Source organism: Heliconius melpomene, chromosome 9, assembly GCF_056956725.1.
Source record: "Heliconius melpomene rosina isolate 202511_hmr_F chromosome 9, ASM5695672v1, whole genome shotgun sequence".
Taxonomy (NCBI): domain Eukaryota; kingdom Metazoa; phylum Arthropoda; class Insecta; order Lepidoptera; family Nymphalidae; genus Heliconius; species Heliconius melpomene.
Window position 1 is genome coordinate 7,978,327 of NC_140397.1, and position 17,990 is coordinate 7,996,316.

Here is a 17,990-nt window from a genome sequence, read left to right on the forward strand (position 1 = left end):
GCAATGCCTCAAAAAATTCGGCGGAATAAGGGGAACGGGGAAGTTTTCCCTGCCTGCCCTCACTCAGTCACACACTGTATTTTTTATATAAATGAAGGATAAAGAGTGAAGCAAATTATTATTTATAAATAATAAGACTTTAAAGAAAAATATAAGTACATCTTCCTTTTATTATTATCTTACTTTCGTTAATACGAACGTTGAAACAATGTGGTCAATAAATTGTGGCCAGCAGAAGTCATTGATAAAAATATATCAATAATAGACATTTTAACATTGTTGCGACTTTTTATTATCAACAAAACATATTCAAACACTAAAAATAAAAGAGTGATTGTTATTTTTCTAAGGTTCCGTATATCAAAAGGTAAAAACGGAACCCTTATTGGGTCACTTTTTTGTCCGTCTGTCAAATCCAGGTCTCGAGATCTTCAGGTCACGTAGAGGTATCGAGCTAAAATAGTGGGTGTGTGGTAGGAAGTGAATATAGAAAATATCCGAATATTGAAAATTACGTTTACCTATAGGTACAACCTACAATCCTGAAATTGGTACGGAATCCTAGGAGGAAGAGTTCGGCTCGCACTTAACCGATTTTTTTAATTTACAGCTTTACTTTCAAAGATAATTTATTAATTAATCTCTATATTAAATCAATAACGTCTTTGGTCGTCGAACTAATGCTATCAATAATAATAATATTATATTATATTATATTGTTTTTGAAATGATTCAGATTCAAATGGTCGTAGTGATAAATTTTGGCCAGTCGTGACGGATCATACAAAGTAAACAATACAAAGTAAATCGTGTGAAATTACTACGTCGTCGTTTTTAAAAGTAGTCGTTTAACTACATAGAATAAGAGAAAAGTCAGCGCTCTAATATCTTCTATGATAGAGATATCATTTTTATTATTGTAATCGTGTGTTTATATCTGGTAGCTTGGGGCTTAATAGCCGTAGATAAAAATATAGGAGCATGATCAGTTATAAAGCATACAAGAACTAATAAAATGGTGGGGCATATGGATTTTAAAATTTGATTTGATTTGATTTGATCTGGTGAACGATGAAAAGCTGCAACTGCTAATTTATTATTTAAGGATTTTTTTTTAGCTTAACGCTACATCCTGCAATTAGTAGGAAAGCAGAGGCAAAATATACATTTGTCCGCCACTTTCTGCCGAATTCCTCTAGCATTGCGTGTTGATTGGTGGACCGCTGTGCTACCAGAGCTAGAAAATGAAAATATTTTATTTCCTATTTTATTTTATCTCGAGTGGGAATCGAATCCACAACCCGCTTTATCTTACTGTCTAGTATATTTTAATAGAATAATTAACAACATCTTGTTTGTAATGCTTTATTAATTTAGATAAAATATTAAAAACTTAAAATGTGTAAAAAAAAACAATAAATAAGGTATATTTTTATCACAAAAATTTATGAGTCTGGTAGTCGTTCTATTTTTTTAGACACTCTCAAGCCCATCCAAGATCCAAAACTGACCAGGAGGGACAGGAATGCCAAAGTACAGGAAATAGACCCGATGATGACAGGGTAGGCCGCGCTTTTAATATGGCACCTTTCATCTTCGAACCAACTACACGTTGCCACTGTAATGAATAAAATACTTTTGTTTAATACAGTGAATTTAAAACATTCAATATTTTTTTAATTTTTCTTATTCTATACATAGGAAAATGATTTTTTATTTATTTTTTATTTATTAATGAAGCGGGATTCGAACTATCGTCTTTTGGTAACCGTTCAAGCGCTCTGAGTACTAAGCCATATATATGTTCTTCAAAGTATGGCTGCCTACCGTGCTATGTACGTGTTACTAAAAAAATAAACCTATTAAGTTACTCTATTTTCTACTTTCGTACTCAATTTTCAATTTGTGTCTGGAAATGGGAACGGGGTATCTTAACACTAGGTACCCAGGTGCCCTCTGCCTACGTGATCCTAAACATCAAATGTAGTTTAGATATGGACCGTTTATTTTGAAAGTGGTATAAGTCCATTTTCTTTTGTTCCGAGAAAATTAAAGGTTAATATGTCGATGATTATGCAATTTCATTTACCGACCGATTTTAAGTTGTTCAAAACATGGGGTTTTTTTTGAGAAATTAAACACGGACTAGTTATATATAAAAAAATTAAATTAAGCATGAATTACGTGATAGCTCATTTTTCTCTTGTTTACATGTATTCTATAATTGTGTATATTTATCTTTTTTATTACCGGTCAATTTCCTTCGTGTGTTTTCCATACAACGTGACATTGGCGAAATGAATTGTGCTCAACTGGCATGCTCGAAACGCCATATTTCGAGAAATCAATCAATCAATCATTTTTCTCAAAAATGGACTTACACCACTTTCAAAATAAACGGTCCATATATAAAATATCGCGTGTTAATATTCTTCTTTGCTCAAATAATATATACTAATTGAATATTTTTATTATTACATATTTTTATACTTATCAATTAATTTATTATTATTAGAAACCTAATTTTGAACAAACCATTTATTCCAATAAACATCAGGTGTCCACATACGAATGTAATAATAACGACCACAGACCAGGCCAATCCCATCACAACGGATTTGTCTCGTTTGTCCACTACGCGGAGTAGCAACATGCCTTGAGCATGGAAAACAAGCACTGAAATATAAAAAATTATATATATATATATATACAGAGTGTTGCTCGTTATTTTAGTTAACGGTACGGTACAGAATGGTAAATTCCATTTTTTACTTCGCAAATATCAATTATCTAAGTCCAGTAGAAGTCAGTTGGACACAGAAGATTCGAAATGCAGCTATTCTCTACAGTGACAACATGCCTCATAGAGAGAAGTCGTGACTCAGTAACACCGTCTAGCTTGGACAGATAGAGTTTGAAAAGCTAGCGGCCAACGATCAGGATTAAAGAGGCACCGAAAGAAAAAGAAGAAGTTCAGTAGTTTCGTCTGTTCTTTATCTGACAGTCGCTGAGTGACGACAGAGATTTATATATGAAATTTAATTTTATAATAAATTTCAGATCAATTGAACACTAAGAAGTGGGTCTAATTGAACTTGTAAAATTTCATAAACACAGGAAGTCAAAGAAGAGCCTGTCGTGTATTTTGAAAGGAAGTTTGTCTTTTATTATGGGAACCTACCTATTCATTTATTTTGTTACAAAAGAAGTTAAATAAAAGTTTCTAACCTGCAAAAGTGACTAAGACGATGATCATTGCTTTATGGAATACGAAAAGCGGGTTACAATTGGAGTCGCTACAGGCCCCTGATATGGCTACTCCGTTAGTAGTGCATGTACAATTGGTGTACAACCTGGAAAAAAAAATTAGATTAGATTCTAATAAATATTTTGTTTCTTTTGTATAACAATTCGGACGTAGCGGGACTTGAATCGCGCCTTTTAGAAAATGTCAGTATTTATGCTCTTATCCGGGATAGCTGGTCAGAGAGAATGAATGCTATTTAATAAATACTTTTAACATTTTTCTAAGATTATGATGCCATGATTATGGTGCCATCATGTCAAAGTCGGGTCAGTCAGTCAGCATGTGACTGTAAATTTGTTCGTCATGAATTATATTCATTTCTTCTTTTCGGTAACATAATAAGTGGTGTAAAATTCTGACTGAAAATTAACACCACTGAGATGAAATGGCTTAGACAGTACGTTGCATATTTTAATTTTTTTAGTTGCCTGCTATGCAGGATTACATAGAAAAGCTAAATAAAATATTTTTTAATAAAGATTCTATACTTACGAAGCGCCATTAATAATATCGGAGCTTTGACACCCAGCTTGACAAGGAGATAAATATGTCACCATATCCTCAACTGCGCATACTGGATGGAACTCACGCCAATCAGGTTTGCAACTGAAATTTAATTTTCATATCAAATTATTGAGACCACTCATACCGCAGGGACACAAGGATAGGATTGTCAAGGAAATGAACCACCAGTTCAATTCCACCACTCAACACGAATGTCAATTATCTACAATCTAAAATAGCCCTGGCTAATTAAAACATTCTTGAGTATCACTTCCAAACATACGAAGTATATTTCGAAAAGTGACTTATAAATTAATATATTATTCCTATAACATAAGCAGTTTTTAAAACATCTCAATTGAGTCCAATGTCGAAATAGACAATCCCTCAAGGACAGAAATATACACACACAATATACCGCTGATACACTAAAATGTTTGTATTTTGCATTGGTAGATTCAATATTGGCCTACGCTCTCGATTGCTATGGTCTTGCTTAAACTCATATTATTAGGCTTGAAGCGTTACAGCTAAGAATTTTAAAACTTCTAGTAAATAAAAAAACAAAACAAAATTGTAAAGGTAATTATTCTAAATTATTTAAAATTTGTAATGTACTCCCTTACCTATAAGTACCTTATAAGTACCTTAAAACATAAATATCTTTTGGCCATTAATAACCATAGCAATCGGGAGCTGGGCCTTAAATTAGTCCATAATGAGTATGGCACGCGGTCTATTACCGCAGGCAAATTCGAGGTTCCTAGGGTACACAACTATTATGGTGACAGAACCCTAAGAAAACGTGTACCCTATGTGCTTAATGGTTTGCCTGAGGACATACGCCGCGAGCCAGACTTAAGGAGGTTTAAAATTAAACTTAGGGAGTATTTTCTGTCAACTGTCAATTGAACAGTTGACAGAAAATACTTCTTGGTTTGATTTTGATCTAATATTAATGTAATTTTCATTTTAATCATATGTATAAAGACTCGTGATCCTGCAGTCAAACTCACAAAGAGTTTTGCAGGACATAGTTTAACTTTTTTATATATTGTAAAATGGTATTAATAAAATTAAATAAATAATAAAAAATAATAAATAAATAGATAACTTCCTATAAATTTTTAAACATATAATTTCAATAAAGAAATGACCACTCACTCGCAAGGCACGCTACATTCAGGATGCGTATAGTCATTCCTGCTTAATCCTGAAATCACCCCCCTGTCGCATCCTGGCACTGCCGTCAACGCTATAAACGTGACCACCGCGAAGAAACTCATCGTTATAACCTGCCTTATCATAGATAAGTTGGAGTATTGTTTCATAAGAGGCTCCGCAAACAGTATACCGGCAAACTAAAAAAAAATAATTAATTAGATAAAAGTTGCTAATTTCTTCCCTCTGGTGTCGAGTTAAAAGCGCAGAGAAAATGGAGAACGAAGTGTCAATAGGTTCTCTTTTCTTACCCTGCTGTGTGCGAGATACAGTTTGACGCAAAAAAATGTATAAAACAATAAACTATCATTTTAAGCACATATTAAAAATAATCTTCAAAATTAATTAAAAAACTTTAAATTTGATACTTACCACTATGAGGATAAAGACGAAGTGGTATAAAGCGAATTCAGCCATTACCTCTACAATACGTTTTCCGAATTTCATATTGAATTTAGACTGCAAACACAATAAAACATTAAAAAATAAACATGTTGAGAACTTCGTGGCGCAAGAGCACAAGCATGCGACTAAACGCGATGGTTGTGGGTTCGATTCCTACTCGGGGTAATGATATTTTTAATATTTTCATCCCCTCGCCATGATAATGAGGCCCAGCGCTGCGTTGAGTTCCAGTTACAAAAAAAGATAAAATATGAGGCATCTTTTCTAAATGTTTTTTTTTTTAGTTTCAAGTAGTATATAATAAGGACAACCCACCAACCACCCATGGGTCTACCTGCCTTTTGGGCATACAGATCGAATCATCGGAGTCTAATAAGACACCCCCTTCCGACATCTAAGTGTCGAAAGTAACCAAACCTACCCCAAATGGGAATCGCACCCATAACCAGCGCGTCTACAGTCAGACACTTTGCGTATGTGGTGTGATAAATTACTTACGCTTAAAATATCTTCTTCGTTATAAAGATATCCCCATAAAGCCGCCGCCATCAGACCCATAGAAAACATCTGCGTCATCGCCGCCGAGTTGTACATAACTCGTCCTATACTTGCTAAAAAACCTGGAAAGAAAAATAATATATGTACTTCCATTGTTGCCAGTCGTAGCGCAAGCTATTTAATGTTTTCATTTTCTCGCTCTGGTAACGAGGTAAAGCGCAGCGTTCCACGTTCTTCAGTTCAGTTCCACCACTCAACACGCAATGTTTCCAGAATTCGGCGAAATATAGGGCATGGAATTGTCCTAATGGGAACAGAGTGTCTTAACATTAGATAACCAAGTACCTTCTCCTACCTCCTCCTCTTTAAAATGCACCTATCCCATATATACAAAATGGTACAGTTGAATATGATTATAATAGATTCATTCAGATTCGTATTCGTTCGATTCGTATTTATTAAGTATATTATTTTTATAATTAAAAAGACACAGCAAATAAAAGCAATTGAATGTAAGGGTCGGAAATATCTCTACGCAAAGTCAAAGAAGCCATTCCTAATCAATTCACAGCGTCAGGCTCTAAACTCGACGTTTGAGGGTTCGTTTCAAAAAAATTTGTGAGAAAAAGGAATTATTTTCTCTTTCATCATCTGGGAACGAGACCAAATGTGGCGTGGATTTCCGCAACTCAACACGGAAAATTTCGAAAATTGGGCGATGAATGAGGAACGGATGTCTTAACACTAGGTTCTTGCTTGCTTATCTGCTAGATACGGGTTACAAGATAAGATTAAAATGAAAATACTATTATTTTAGAACTTACCTCTGTCTTCGTTATACCAGTCGCTCTTCTCATCTCTGTCTTCAACAGGTTCCACTTTGGGCAATACGAATATTGCTAGAACAAGGTTCAACAGAAGACCCAGTAGCAAGGGCCAAGCCTGCAATGCTATGTTAGCAGCTGAACCTATCAAAACTCTGTCAGCCAGCACCAGTGACAGCACCCGAGATGTTATAGCTACAGCTGTAATACAAGAAATAAAAATATTATATTTTTTTCAATACTTATATTTAAGTATATTTTTTTCTCAGTTAAATGAAATAGGCTCCTCGTATGTCTAGTCTTCCCAATTGTAGTGACAATTTTTTATATTATAGGTATATTTGTGCCTTTAAAAATTATATAGCATTACATCAATGGTGGTACTTTAATATTTTTATTTAATACTTTCTTTACTTCGCTCTGGTGACGAAAAAAAGTGCGGCGTTGGGCCGCCCAACATAATTATAATGTCTCCAGAATTCTATGAAAGGAAGAAGACTTAACACTAGGCGTCCTCTGCTTGCCCTGCAAAACGCGGAATACAGTGTAAAGCTGAAATAATCAATGGTGGGCCAAGAGAGTTTAAAAAATATACTTTTCCACGGAGGGATAGGGGTCCAGGCTATCGGTGGTAATAGCTCTAGAGAGAAAAATGTCCTCACAATACACGCCGTTTCAAGTAATACTGCCTTCTGTGTCCGGTTTATTTGTTATATTTGAAATGTTTTATATTAATTTATATTTATTTTTCACAATAAAAGTAAATAAATTTAAAAGACCAAAAGTCAATGCTCTCACCATAGTGTACGCTAGTCCTGGCCGGTGCATATTCATCGCTGTAAGCAATCCCGTGGCTCCAACACGCAATACGCGTCAACTTGAACACAATGCACGTCGAAATGAGGATCACGAGGCGAGCTATCGTTGAGGGACCTAACCCCACATATTCAGAATTGTTTTGGTTCGCTGCGTCACATAGCACTGAAATACATTTGTTGATTATAAAAAAAATTACCTGACTTTATTTTTGTAAATGGGTACCTAAAGTATAAGTTCCATCTAGAAATACCATATCTCGAAAACTACTAACATATTGTGACGAAATTTTAACTGTCCCTAAGCTGGAAAAAACTATGTTTAAATGAAACAAAATCTTGATATGACTTTTAGTTTCTGAGAAATTTGTGGAGAAACATATGCACAAACGAAATTTTTATACACATGTAAAAACTACACTTACTACTACTTACACGTGTAAAAACTACACACTTAAAAAGGCTACTACGCCCATTTTTAATTAGACAATATAGACCATGTAAATGCCAATAAAAATACCTATTATATTTGTTTGAAAATTCCTTCTCATCATAAAATCAATAATTATTTCATATATTTTTTTCGATTAAAAGGAACGCTTGCATATGTAGCAAAACACACAAATACTATCTCCTCTCAAAGTTAAACTAATTCAATGATAACTGCTTCGTTCAATCAAACACTATAAAAAGTTGATCGAAGAATTTATTGTATTCAAAATTATATTAATTTACAGTTTAATCAGTCAAATGTCTATAAAATTTCTCTTAAATTCATGCATCCTGCACATGGAATGGAGTGTATTAACACTACATTTCCCTCCGCCTAACCTGCTGTGTGAGAAAAGTGTAGAGTTGTTTTCTTTGGATACTTACAGGATACAGAAACCGTTCGTGCATGAGGCAAGAATAACCAAGGGACACTACACGCAAGAGCAACTATTGAATATGCAATAAGGGTCTTCCGCCGTCTTTGGTATCCCCACCATGAAATGTAGGGGCCCACAATGATCTCCAATAGAGCAAATGCAAGAATTAATACATCTGGAAAAAATAAATATAATTAAAACCTATAAAATGTAATGAGCAGGTCTTTTCTATATGTTGTATGTAGAATAAAAGAATAGAAAAGCTAGATTTATCTAGTACTGTTTTTTTAAGCAAAAAATCGGTAAAATCAAACCACCTTAATTACTCAAAATTAATAGATACTCAGAAGTGAATGAATGATATGGTAATGGATTAAAGCCTAAGGCATCTTATAGGATAGTTTTCAACCTGGGTAATTGCCGTAACAGTGCCGTAAAGACTTAGCTTAAAAAAATACTTTTACTAATATTTTAAAGACCTTTGATTGGACCATTTAACGTCTTCTGTGCTCAAAAGATATAGAGACCGACCGACCTTATTTATCTTATAAACACAATATTCAATTTAGCTTTATATCCATATAACTTTTTCCATATAACGATTTTGATAGACTGACTAAATCATTTTTCTCAACAACTTTTTTTTTTTTGAGGTACAGAACTCATATTAATTTTCATTTCCATCAATTTATTAGAAAAATGTTAAAAAGAATCAATTACCTGCCACATAGTAAGGTATTTCACCGGTTTCCATGTTCAGTTTGATCATTTTGTAGGCGCCGACCTCTGCTAGCGTCACCGTGATGTTCAAGCTCAGCTGCAGCTCCTGCATGCTCTCCGGGTTGAAGGACTTCCGGTCGAACCATGATTTTACTCTTACTGCAACTGTAATAATTAAAATGTTTTCAATCATCGATGAAAACAGAGGACTATGATAAGCTTGAATCCTCGGTAGACCTGCTACCGGGGGTTCCATACAAAAATTGGAGGTCTTAAACTTTTTCTGAAATTCACTATTTATTTGATATCTTAAAAACTACGTACGCAGGGTATGTATGCGTGATATAGCGTGATTTATTTTTCCTTTCTTTTATTTTCACGCTGTACCCTACACGTAGCTAGGTAGGCAGAGGTTTAAGTTTTGTAGATTAACGCCCAGTGTTAATAATCAATCCTAATCCATAAATTGCAACCATAGATTGAAATAGACAGAGATGGAAGACGGCATGCAGGTTAGTGATTGGATAGACATGTCGGACAATACAAGATTGACGTTAACTGGAGATAGGAGATACATTATTAATATTGGGCGTAAGTTGATAAGACACTTTCGATTCCTATTTTACTTTTTAGGGTTTTGCTGCATATTGGATGAGATTCGCTGCGTAAACATAACATATATGCACTTCCCTTTCTCATTTGACCATTTTTTTTTATTTTTTATAGCGACCATTTTCATACATTTCTTTTTTGGATTGACGCTTTCTCCGCACATTCCGCACGTGACTATTCTGTCTAGTCTGTTTACAAAAAAATATGTCGGTCCTACCGATCCCATTTCAAGACATTTAACACTCATGTCAGCCATATAAAGGAAATCTAATGAATATTATTACATACCTTTAGAATCTTCTCGCAATAATTTTCTCATCCTACGGATCGTGTACTCTTAATTTAACTTGCACTCTTGTGTTAGAATTTTCAAAGTAAATTAGTTGTCAATTTATCTGGAATGAAATATTAAAAAATATATATATACATAAATAATTCTCAAATTAAAATGCCATAAAATAACATAATGTAGAAGATCTACAGGCAGAGAAAACCTAGTTTTAAGACACTTCGTTCCCCATTTCACTTGCCTCATAACCAGAACGAATTAATAAAAATATAAATTTAAATAAATATTTTGTTAAAATAAATATTTAATTTCCGCGAATGGGGATGGAATCCATAACCAGCCGGGATTACAGCCACACACTTGTGCCCCTGCGCCATACTGGCCTCAAGTAGAAGATATGTGAATATAAAAACAGTTCAACATATAGTAACCAGTTTAGCAGACCAGTTACTCTGCGTCAAATCATCCTAAAAAGATGCTTCTATCATTATATGTAGATATTTTTAGGGTTCATTAGCCAAAGTGTCTGTCTGTCTTTCACCAAGCTGTATCCCATGAATGGTAATAGTTAGTTATAATTCTCACAGATGATGTACCTACTTTTGTTGCCGCCATAATAACAAAGGGGCTCTCGTACAGCAAACGTGTTTTTTTGCCGTTTTTATATATAATGGTACAGAACCTCACTTGGGCGATTTTTTTACGCCATGTACCACATATAACAAGAATTAACAAGGTAGACAGAGAATATAAAAACAAAACAATTAACTCCCACAAATGAGAATCGAACCCACAACCACCGTGTTTACAATCAGACGCTGGGCTACAGCCGCTTCAAGTAGGTACCTACTTATAAAATATCTGATAAATATTTACTTTTATCAATAATTTGGTCATAACATTACAATCTTTGTCTAATTAGGAGACAGGACGTTATTTAATCATTGCTTAATATTTTGATAACTATGATAACACTATATAATTCACACGTGAACGCCAAACGAGTGTTTCATGGTAGGAGGTCATAGGGGTATAAATAAATGTCAATATTTATTAATACTCTTAGAACGTAACGTCCTAAAGTCACATTTTTTTAGTTTCAGAGGTAACCTGGAAACCTTCAGTGAAAACACATCGTTCTCCACTTTATGTCGAAATGTTGGAACCATTACGTGTTGGGTGGCGGAACTCGTCACCAGAACAAAAAAATGAAAATATCAGGCATATAATGTCTGTCGCACGTTTGTGCCCCTATGTTACGACTGGCCTCACTGTCGCATAAATATACAAATATTGAATCTGTGTTTAGGTCATATTTAACCTTTCTTCTACTTAGACACTGTGGGTTTTTTCGAATTGACAAAAAACTAATGGATAATGGAAAACGAGCACAAAATAGCCTCTAAGAGATAGGGCAATGACCTAATGACAGTGATCGCAGGGGAATTCCCTGCAAGCGGAAATTAGGTGGGTCCTTGACCGCTAGGCCCCATCGCGCTAGCAACGTAATATGCTCGTAAATAAATCCGTCTGTTGTAGGTATATATTAAAATCATTGTAAAAAATTTTAAAAAAGGATTCTAAACCAGTTAAAAGTAATTTTAACAAAGACTTTCTTTATTTATAAATATAATGATGAGAGCTTTACTTGTTTACAGTTCGTTAACTACAATAAACAAATTCAATATCACTACAGATACTTGGCTCGTTACCTTTGTTTATCTTATTTTTTGATATATAATTTCCTAATCATATAGGTATATTAATTAGATTATTTTACCTGTTAAGAAATTATTAATACCTAATTTATTAATTTATCCTACATATATAAATTAATCCGTTTATCTGTTTGTATACATGCACATCTTCCGAACTATTGGACTGATTTGAATGAAGCTTTGCACGAAGGCAGTGCCGAATGCATGCCGATGTACGACTGTAGTGGACCAGCAAATTGATAAGAAGTAAGGAAATACGTCTATAACAAGAGCATTCTTAATTGACATATAAAAATTGAAAATATTAAAATATCTGATAAACAGCTATAACAGTCCAGCTCAACTATAAAAATCATAAAATGCCGCCTTAACATACAAATAAACTTATAAATATAGAAGATTTTGAACATCTGATGAATAATCATAACAATCCAGCTAAACTAGTAGAAAGAAGATGTTCAAGGTGTCAGACATTTTCCATTATCAAACAAAATTAAAAGGTCTGGAATAAGAGATGGAGAACTAATAGCCCCCCTTCATAGTAAAAAATAATAAAATGTCGCCTTAGTAGAAGATGTTCAGTAAAATGAGCAATATAGTATACATATAAAATACGAACAAATTTAATATTTTTGTCAGCTAATCTTCGGAACAGCTAAACCGATTTAATGGGGTTTTAATGACACTGAAAGACAGAGTGGGTTGTGGAGCAACATATAGGCCTCTTTAGGCGGAAAATCGCATATGGGGGTAAGTGCGATGGTTTTTCACCACCCATTACGATATTTTTCAAAAGATATGTCCCCCAAGGGGGTATATAAAAATATATAAATAGTATATAAAAATATACCCCCTTGATCAAAAAACATGACACCTTACATAATAGTCACTGATTGCGCCGACAAATGATAAGTGGTTTTGTTTAGATAAGAAAGATAGATAAAGATTTCACAAAGTCGAGTTCATGATGCCGGAAATATGTAACATATTTAAGCATACAAAGAAAAAGTATGAGAAAATTTATTATTGACAGCACTTAAAACCCAAAAGAATGGGCTCAATGAAATTTAGAATGATGAATGGGTTTTAATTAGGCGGTGAATAAAGATGGCGAGCTTGAGCTTGCGTGTTTTACGGGGTGAGCAAATATAAATTTGTAATGATTTCAGCTTCACACTGTATCCCGCACACGGCAGGGTAAGCACAGGGAACCTAGTGTTGAGACACTCGGAGCCCCGCTCTCCGCCGAATTCTGGAGGCATTGCGTGTTGAGTGGCTGAACTCAACGCCGCGCTTTTAACACCAGAGCTAAGAAATTGAAATATAAATTTAAATTAATATTTCATTGCATTGACTTAGAAGCTTGAATTTTTTATGGTCTAAGGGACCGTAGACCCAAAGGTTAGTTTCATACATGAGATAACAATTCTTGACAGACAGACGGGCAATAAAGCAATCCTATAAGGGTTTCTTTGTTGCTTTTAAGATGTGGAACTCTAATCATAATAAACTGAGATGAGCTCACCATCCCGCAAATAACGTCAAAATAAGTTTCCAAGTGAAGAGCTACTAGGGTTAGGTATACTAGATTCGTAAGTATATCTAAACTTCCCTTGCCATTTCCACGAATTAGAAAAAAACTTAAAAAGCTATTTCAATTATAATTTGTAAGTAAATTTTGCTTTGAACTTGACGAAAACACACGGTAGAAAAACTCACCAATATACTAACATGCCATTATGAGCAACTATGTGTATACATAGATATATACTTTAATTTAATCACTAAAACCACTAATATTTAATAACTATATAATTATTATAAAAGTAACAAGCTTACACATGAAAATTCGCAGGAATCCATTCAAATGTATGTATATAACTGTATAATTATATTGAGATATTTTTAAAATCTTAAACGCACTTGTTTTCAAGTTTAAAATGTTTGGCACTGAACCTCCGAAGGTTTCTCTAGTAATAAATTAACAAATGATACCCACCTTGTTATATATATCAGAAGTCAAGATATAGATAGCACTGTATATAGAAAAATGTACATATTATTGATATTAATTTCAGCTTGATATCTCCACCTGTTCACGAGATTAATGGTCTGGACAGACACACAGTGAAACGACAAAGAAAAATGTTAAAAAGTAAGTGATAAAAAAGGTTATAAGCTACTTACTAATATTTAAAAAAAAACATTTATTTATAAACTTAAATAAACGATATTTAATTATATTAGTAACTTTGAATTAGATAAACAGTTATGATTATTAAAATGTAAATAAAACTAAATAAAACTTTATAGTATTTTTTTTAAAATTAGTAATGAAAGGTGTTCGAAGTTTAATATTTTGCGTTTTGATGTTTTAACATGTCAACTATTTAATAAACAATTATAAAAAGTTAAAATAATAATTTAGGTAATTTATAATATTCACTTTGTAATAAGTCTTAAAGGATTATAATAAGTTCTACAGACATTGTTAATTGTTATATATTATTATTATTTAAAGTGCTATAAGCGTATTACTTCCATAGTTATTTTTATAAAGTATATTAACTTCATTAGTCGTGGTTTGTTTACCTTTTATCTCACGACTCCTGAATAGGGTTAGGTATACTAGATTCTTAATATCTATATTTCTTTTGCCTGATCTAGATTTCCTTTGCCTATTCTGCAAATTGAAACAAAACCTTAAAAAGCTATTCTAATTTTAATTTGTACGTAAAATTTACTTTTTTTATTTAACAAAACGTCTTAAGCTTGGAGTACAGAACTTGACAAAACACAGTAGAAAAACCCACCAATATTATTATATTGGTGGGTTAACATGTCACTATAAGCAACTAGAAATATATACTTTAATTTGAACACTAAAATAACTACATATATTTATAACTACATATAATAAAAGAAATGAGCTTACACAAGTATATTCGCAGGAGTCCATTCAACTGTATAGTAATTATTTCGAAAAAAATTCACAATTTTAAACGCACGTAATTTTAGAGGAAAAAAAATTGGCACTGAACTTGCAAAGGTGTCTCTAGTAATAAATTAACAAAGCAAGCCCACCTTGTTATATACGTAAGAAGACGGTAAGATATGGATACTAGCTGTACTTATATAAATGTATGTGTCAACGTGAGAGAGCACCACACCTTGGAAAAGATAATCTATTGTTTCTAATAATATAATAAATAATATACTATTGACTTAGAAAAAAGCAACTGTTGAGTTTCTTGCCGGCTCTTCCCAGCAGAACTGCCTTCCGAACCGGTGGTAGCTTTTTGTTTATATGTTCATTCGACAATTCAAAAGTGCTTATAATAGTCAATTTGAATAAAGGATATTTTGAATTTGAATTTGAAATATATGACCTACAAATTTTAAATTTTAAGCTAAATCTAAAAATTGAAATCTATCCAGAGGCTCTAAAATAGGGGCCTGAAAATACGTCTAAATACTTCGAGAAAACCGTGATATGGTGGTGCTTTGCTTCGCTCGCCTTGGTGAGGCATTCCCGTGCCACCAGATTCCTTTTTGTAGGAGAGTTTATACGTATACATGGGAGGATCTTGATTGTCAAAACTTTTTAGAAAGTCTTGCTATGCAAGGCCATTGCAAAGAATAATTATTTGCCGAGAGAATATGATATTTATACACGTTGAAAAAACAGCGACGCTATGACTTGACTTTGTTTATTTTCTTCAAATTCTGCAAGAGAAACAGTTTGTTTAGCTCCACGCTGTATTTATTTATTTATTTACATTCTTTATTGCACAAAATAAGAAAAAAAAATGTACAATAGGCGGACTTAACGCTAAGAAGCATTTATTTATTTATGTATCTCGCATATATCCAGGTAGGCCGAGCGAAACCTACGAGTAGTGCTAAGACACTTCATTATTTCCACTTGGAGGCCAGTCATGGCGCAAGGGCACAAAGTGTTACTGTTAAATCGACCGGTTGTAGATTCGATCCCCACTCGGAGGAAATAAAATATTTATTGAAATTTATGATTTTCATTCCTTCGCGCTGGTGTCGAAGCAAAAGCGCGGCGTTAAGTTCCGCCACTGAACACGCAAGGCCTCCAGATTTTGGCGGAAAGTGGGGAACGGAGTGTCTTAACACGAGGTTCCCTCTGCCTACCCTGCTATGTGCGTGATACAGCGTGAAGCTAAAAAAATGGACCGAATGTACAATATGTCAGTAGGCACCTGCAGCAAGGATAACGTCATCACCATCCAAGCCGTAAATGTATGTAAATTTATCATTACTAATGTGCTAAATGATTTGCAAATAACATTGTACAGTCAGTCTCTGTGCCAAAATATAATTATTTTTAGGAATAAAATCTTGTTTATGGAAAATGGAGATTATTTTATTAGGTACATAAAAAAAATCTATAGCTTTCTACTAAAGACGGGAAGTATATATAAAAAACACTGATAAGCTTCAAATTTATCATTATATTTATTTATGATATATACACGATTACTTTTTAATCCCATATTACAAATGAGTATATAAGCGAAATAAATATTTTACTGGCACCCCGACATCCGGCGATAATGAGATACACATATATTATGAACATTGTTCACTTAAGTATTCATTAATATGGCAATCTATGATAGATTATTGTTTGACAATTATTATCTCATGAAACAATTAGCAGCTATTTCCGATACTAACAACAAAAATGTTAAAAAATAAGTGCCACTGAGTTTCTTGCGCCGGTTCTTCTCAGTTCTGAGGCACTAACTTTAGTGAGCTGGTGGTAAATTATTTGACGTTCAAAAAATGAAGCTTTTAACTTTTTATTTTGAATAAAAATATTTGCATTTGAGTTATGGCAAGTGCAAAGGAATTTCGATATAGACGTAGCTTGATGAGATCGCGTGTTTCATTTGGCGACGAGTGTTTGGACAGTTTCAACCAGGCACGGGTTCAAAGCTACGATTACATTTTTCACGTGACACTCAGTGTTTAATGTAACCACAGGTTTCTATCAAAACTGTTACGTTTGATTTGTTGAAAAGTGATAATAACTTACTAAACGATTATTTTTTAAAATTACCTTTGGGCAGCAGAAATTTGTAAGTTTTGGGGTTGAACCTAAGTCAAAAAGATATTTCGTGCTTTTAGAGTTCTATACCTTAAAATGTTAAAAACGCAACCCTTATATATTTATCTTGTTGTCCATCTATCCGTCTGTCAAGACCATATATCACAAGATCGCGAAGCTTGATATTTATCAAGCTTAAATAAATATCAATTTTTCCTATACAGGTCCTATACAGCACAGAATAAATTAAGCTAGAAGCTTAAATTTTTCAGTGCTGTAAGTCAACGTAACCAAAAGACATTTAAGCATTTATTTTGCCGAATTTTGTATCAAATTCGCCGCGTAAAAAAACCTTTGTATCATACAAAATCATATTTTAGTGGCAATAATTCAATTCAATTCATAAAAGTATGTAATTTATTTATTTTTTTATCAATGTTTTCTTTTTTGTTGTCCATAAACCGACTTTACAGACATTGAGAGCTACAGAGTTCTATCTGTAACCTGTACCTAACTTTGTAAAATTTATACAGAAAATTGATGTTAATTTTAATGGCTTATTTATGTTAATGCGGAAAAGTACGCAGGGTTGATTATATCAAGTCGCAAATCTTCAAAATTGGCGGTTTTATTGATTATCTTTTTGGATAAAAATCTTATGTCAAAATATCCAAAATATTAAAAAATGTGCGTATGTCCTGATATTTCCTAATTCGACAGAAGGAAATTTACAATCTGATATGCAGTTATATCTGTTATTACACAATACATAAGTACCTAAGGCATTTCCCGTCTGAAGTTGAAGCTTATAATTCACATTAAAGCCACTTAGAGGCCGCGTGTCCATGTGTCTATGTCAATGAAATATTTATTTAAATTTATATTTTCATTTCTTCTCTCTGCCTTCCCCGCAACATGAAGCGGGATACAGCGTGAAGACCGTTAAATGAAATCTTCTTTGGAGTATTGAAAACAATTGCCATGCTAAATCTAATAATTACATTTACAGAATTTAAAACATCCTATATTATATCTTCGCGTTGTTACAACTATGACGCGTCCCGTTGTTACTGTATTTTTTATCTGTCATTTGTTGTAATCCGACGTATTTACTATTTTCCCGCCAAT

At 33.4% G+C, this 17,990-nt stretch overlaps 1 protein-coding gene across 2 annotated transcripts; it reads right to left on the reverse strand.

The window, feature by feature from the left end:
* Positions 1 to 1,351: 1,351 nt before the first annotated feature.
* LOC146536438 (uncharacterized) lies at positions 1,352 to 14,857 on the reverse strand. 2 transcript variants are annotated; one of them, XM_085190395.1, is made up of 13 exons: positions 14,718 to 14,857; positions 10,064 to 10,170; positions 9,164 to 9,328; positions 8,451 to 8,618; positions 7,558 to 7,740; positions 6,760 to 6,960; positions 5,936 to 6,057; positions 5,405 to 5,491; positions 4,976 to 5,172; positions 3,800 to 3,913; positions 3,229 to 3,353; positions 2,536 to 2,676; positions 1,352 to 1,618 (listed from the first exon to the last, which is right to left on the reverse strand). In XM_085190395.1, exons 2-13 carry the CDS (start codon positions 10,092 to 10,094, stop codon positions 1,446 to 1,448), a joined length of 1,707 nt encoding a protein of 568 aa, XP_085046521.1. In that variant the 5' UTR covers positions 10,095 to 10,170; positions 14,718 to 14,857; the 3' UTR covers positions 1,352 to 1,445. The 2 variants fall into 2 exon arrangements, with proteins under 2 accessions (XP_085046521.1, XP_085046522.1); XM_085190396.1 differs by lacking the exon at positions 14,718 to 14,857 and adding an exon at positions 13,622 to 13,753.
* Between the last annotated feature and the right edge of the window lie 3,133 nt (positions 14,858 to 17,990).

Excerpts from the sequence above, each read along its gene's own strand:
- LOC146536438 (XM_085190395.1), bottom strand. The coding sequence starts at position 10,094 with ATGAGAAAATTATTGCGAGAAGATTCTAAAG. Across the intron at positions 3,914-4,975 it reads GAATGTAGCGTGCCTTGCGA|TTGCAAACCTGATTGGCGTG; the intron begins GTGAGTGGTCAT and ends ATTAAATTTCAG. Across the intron at positions 3,354-3,799 it reads GATATTATTAATGGCGCTTC|GTTGTACACCAATTGTACAT; the intron begins GTAAGTATAGAA and ends TTTTTTTTCCAG.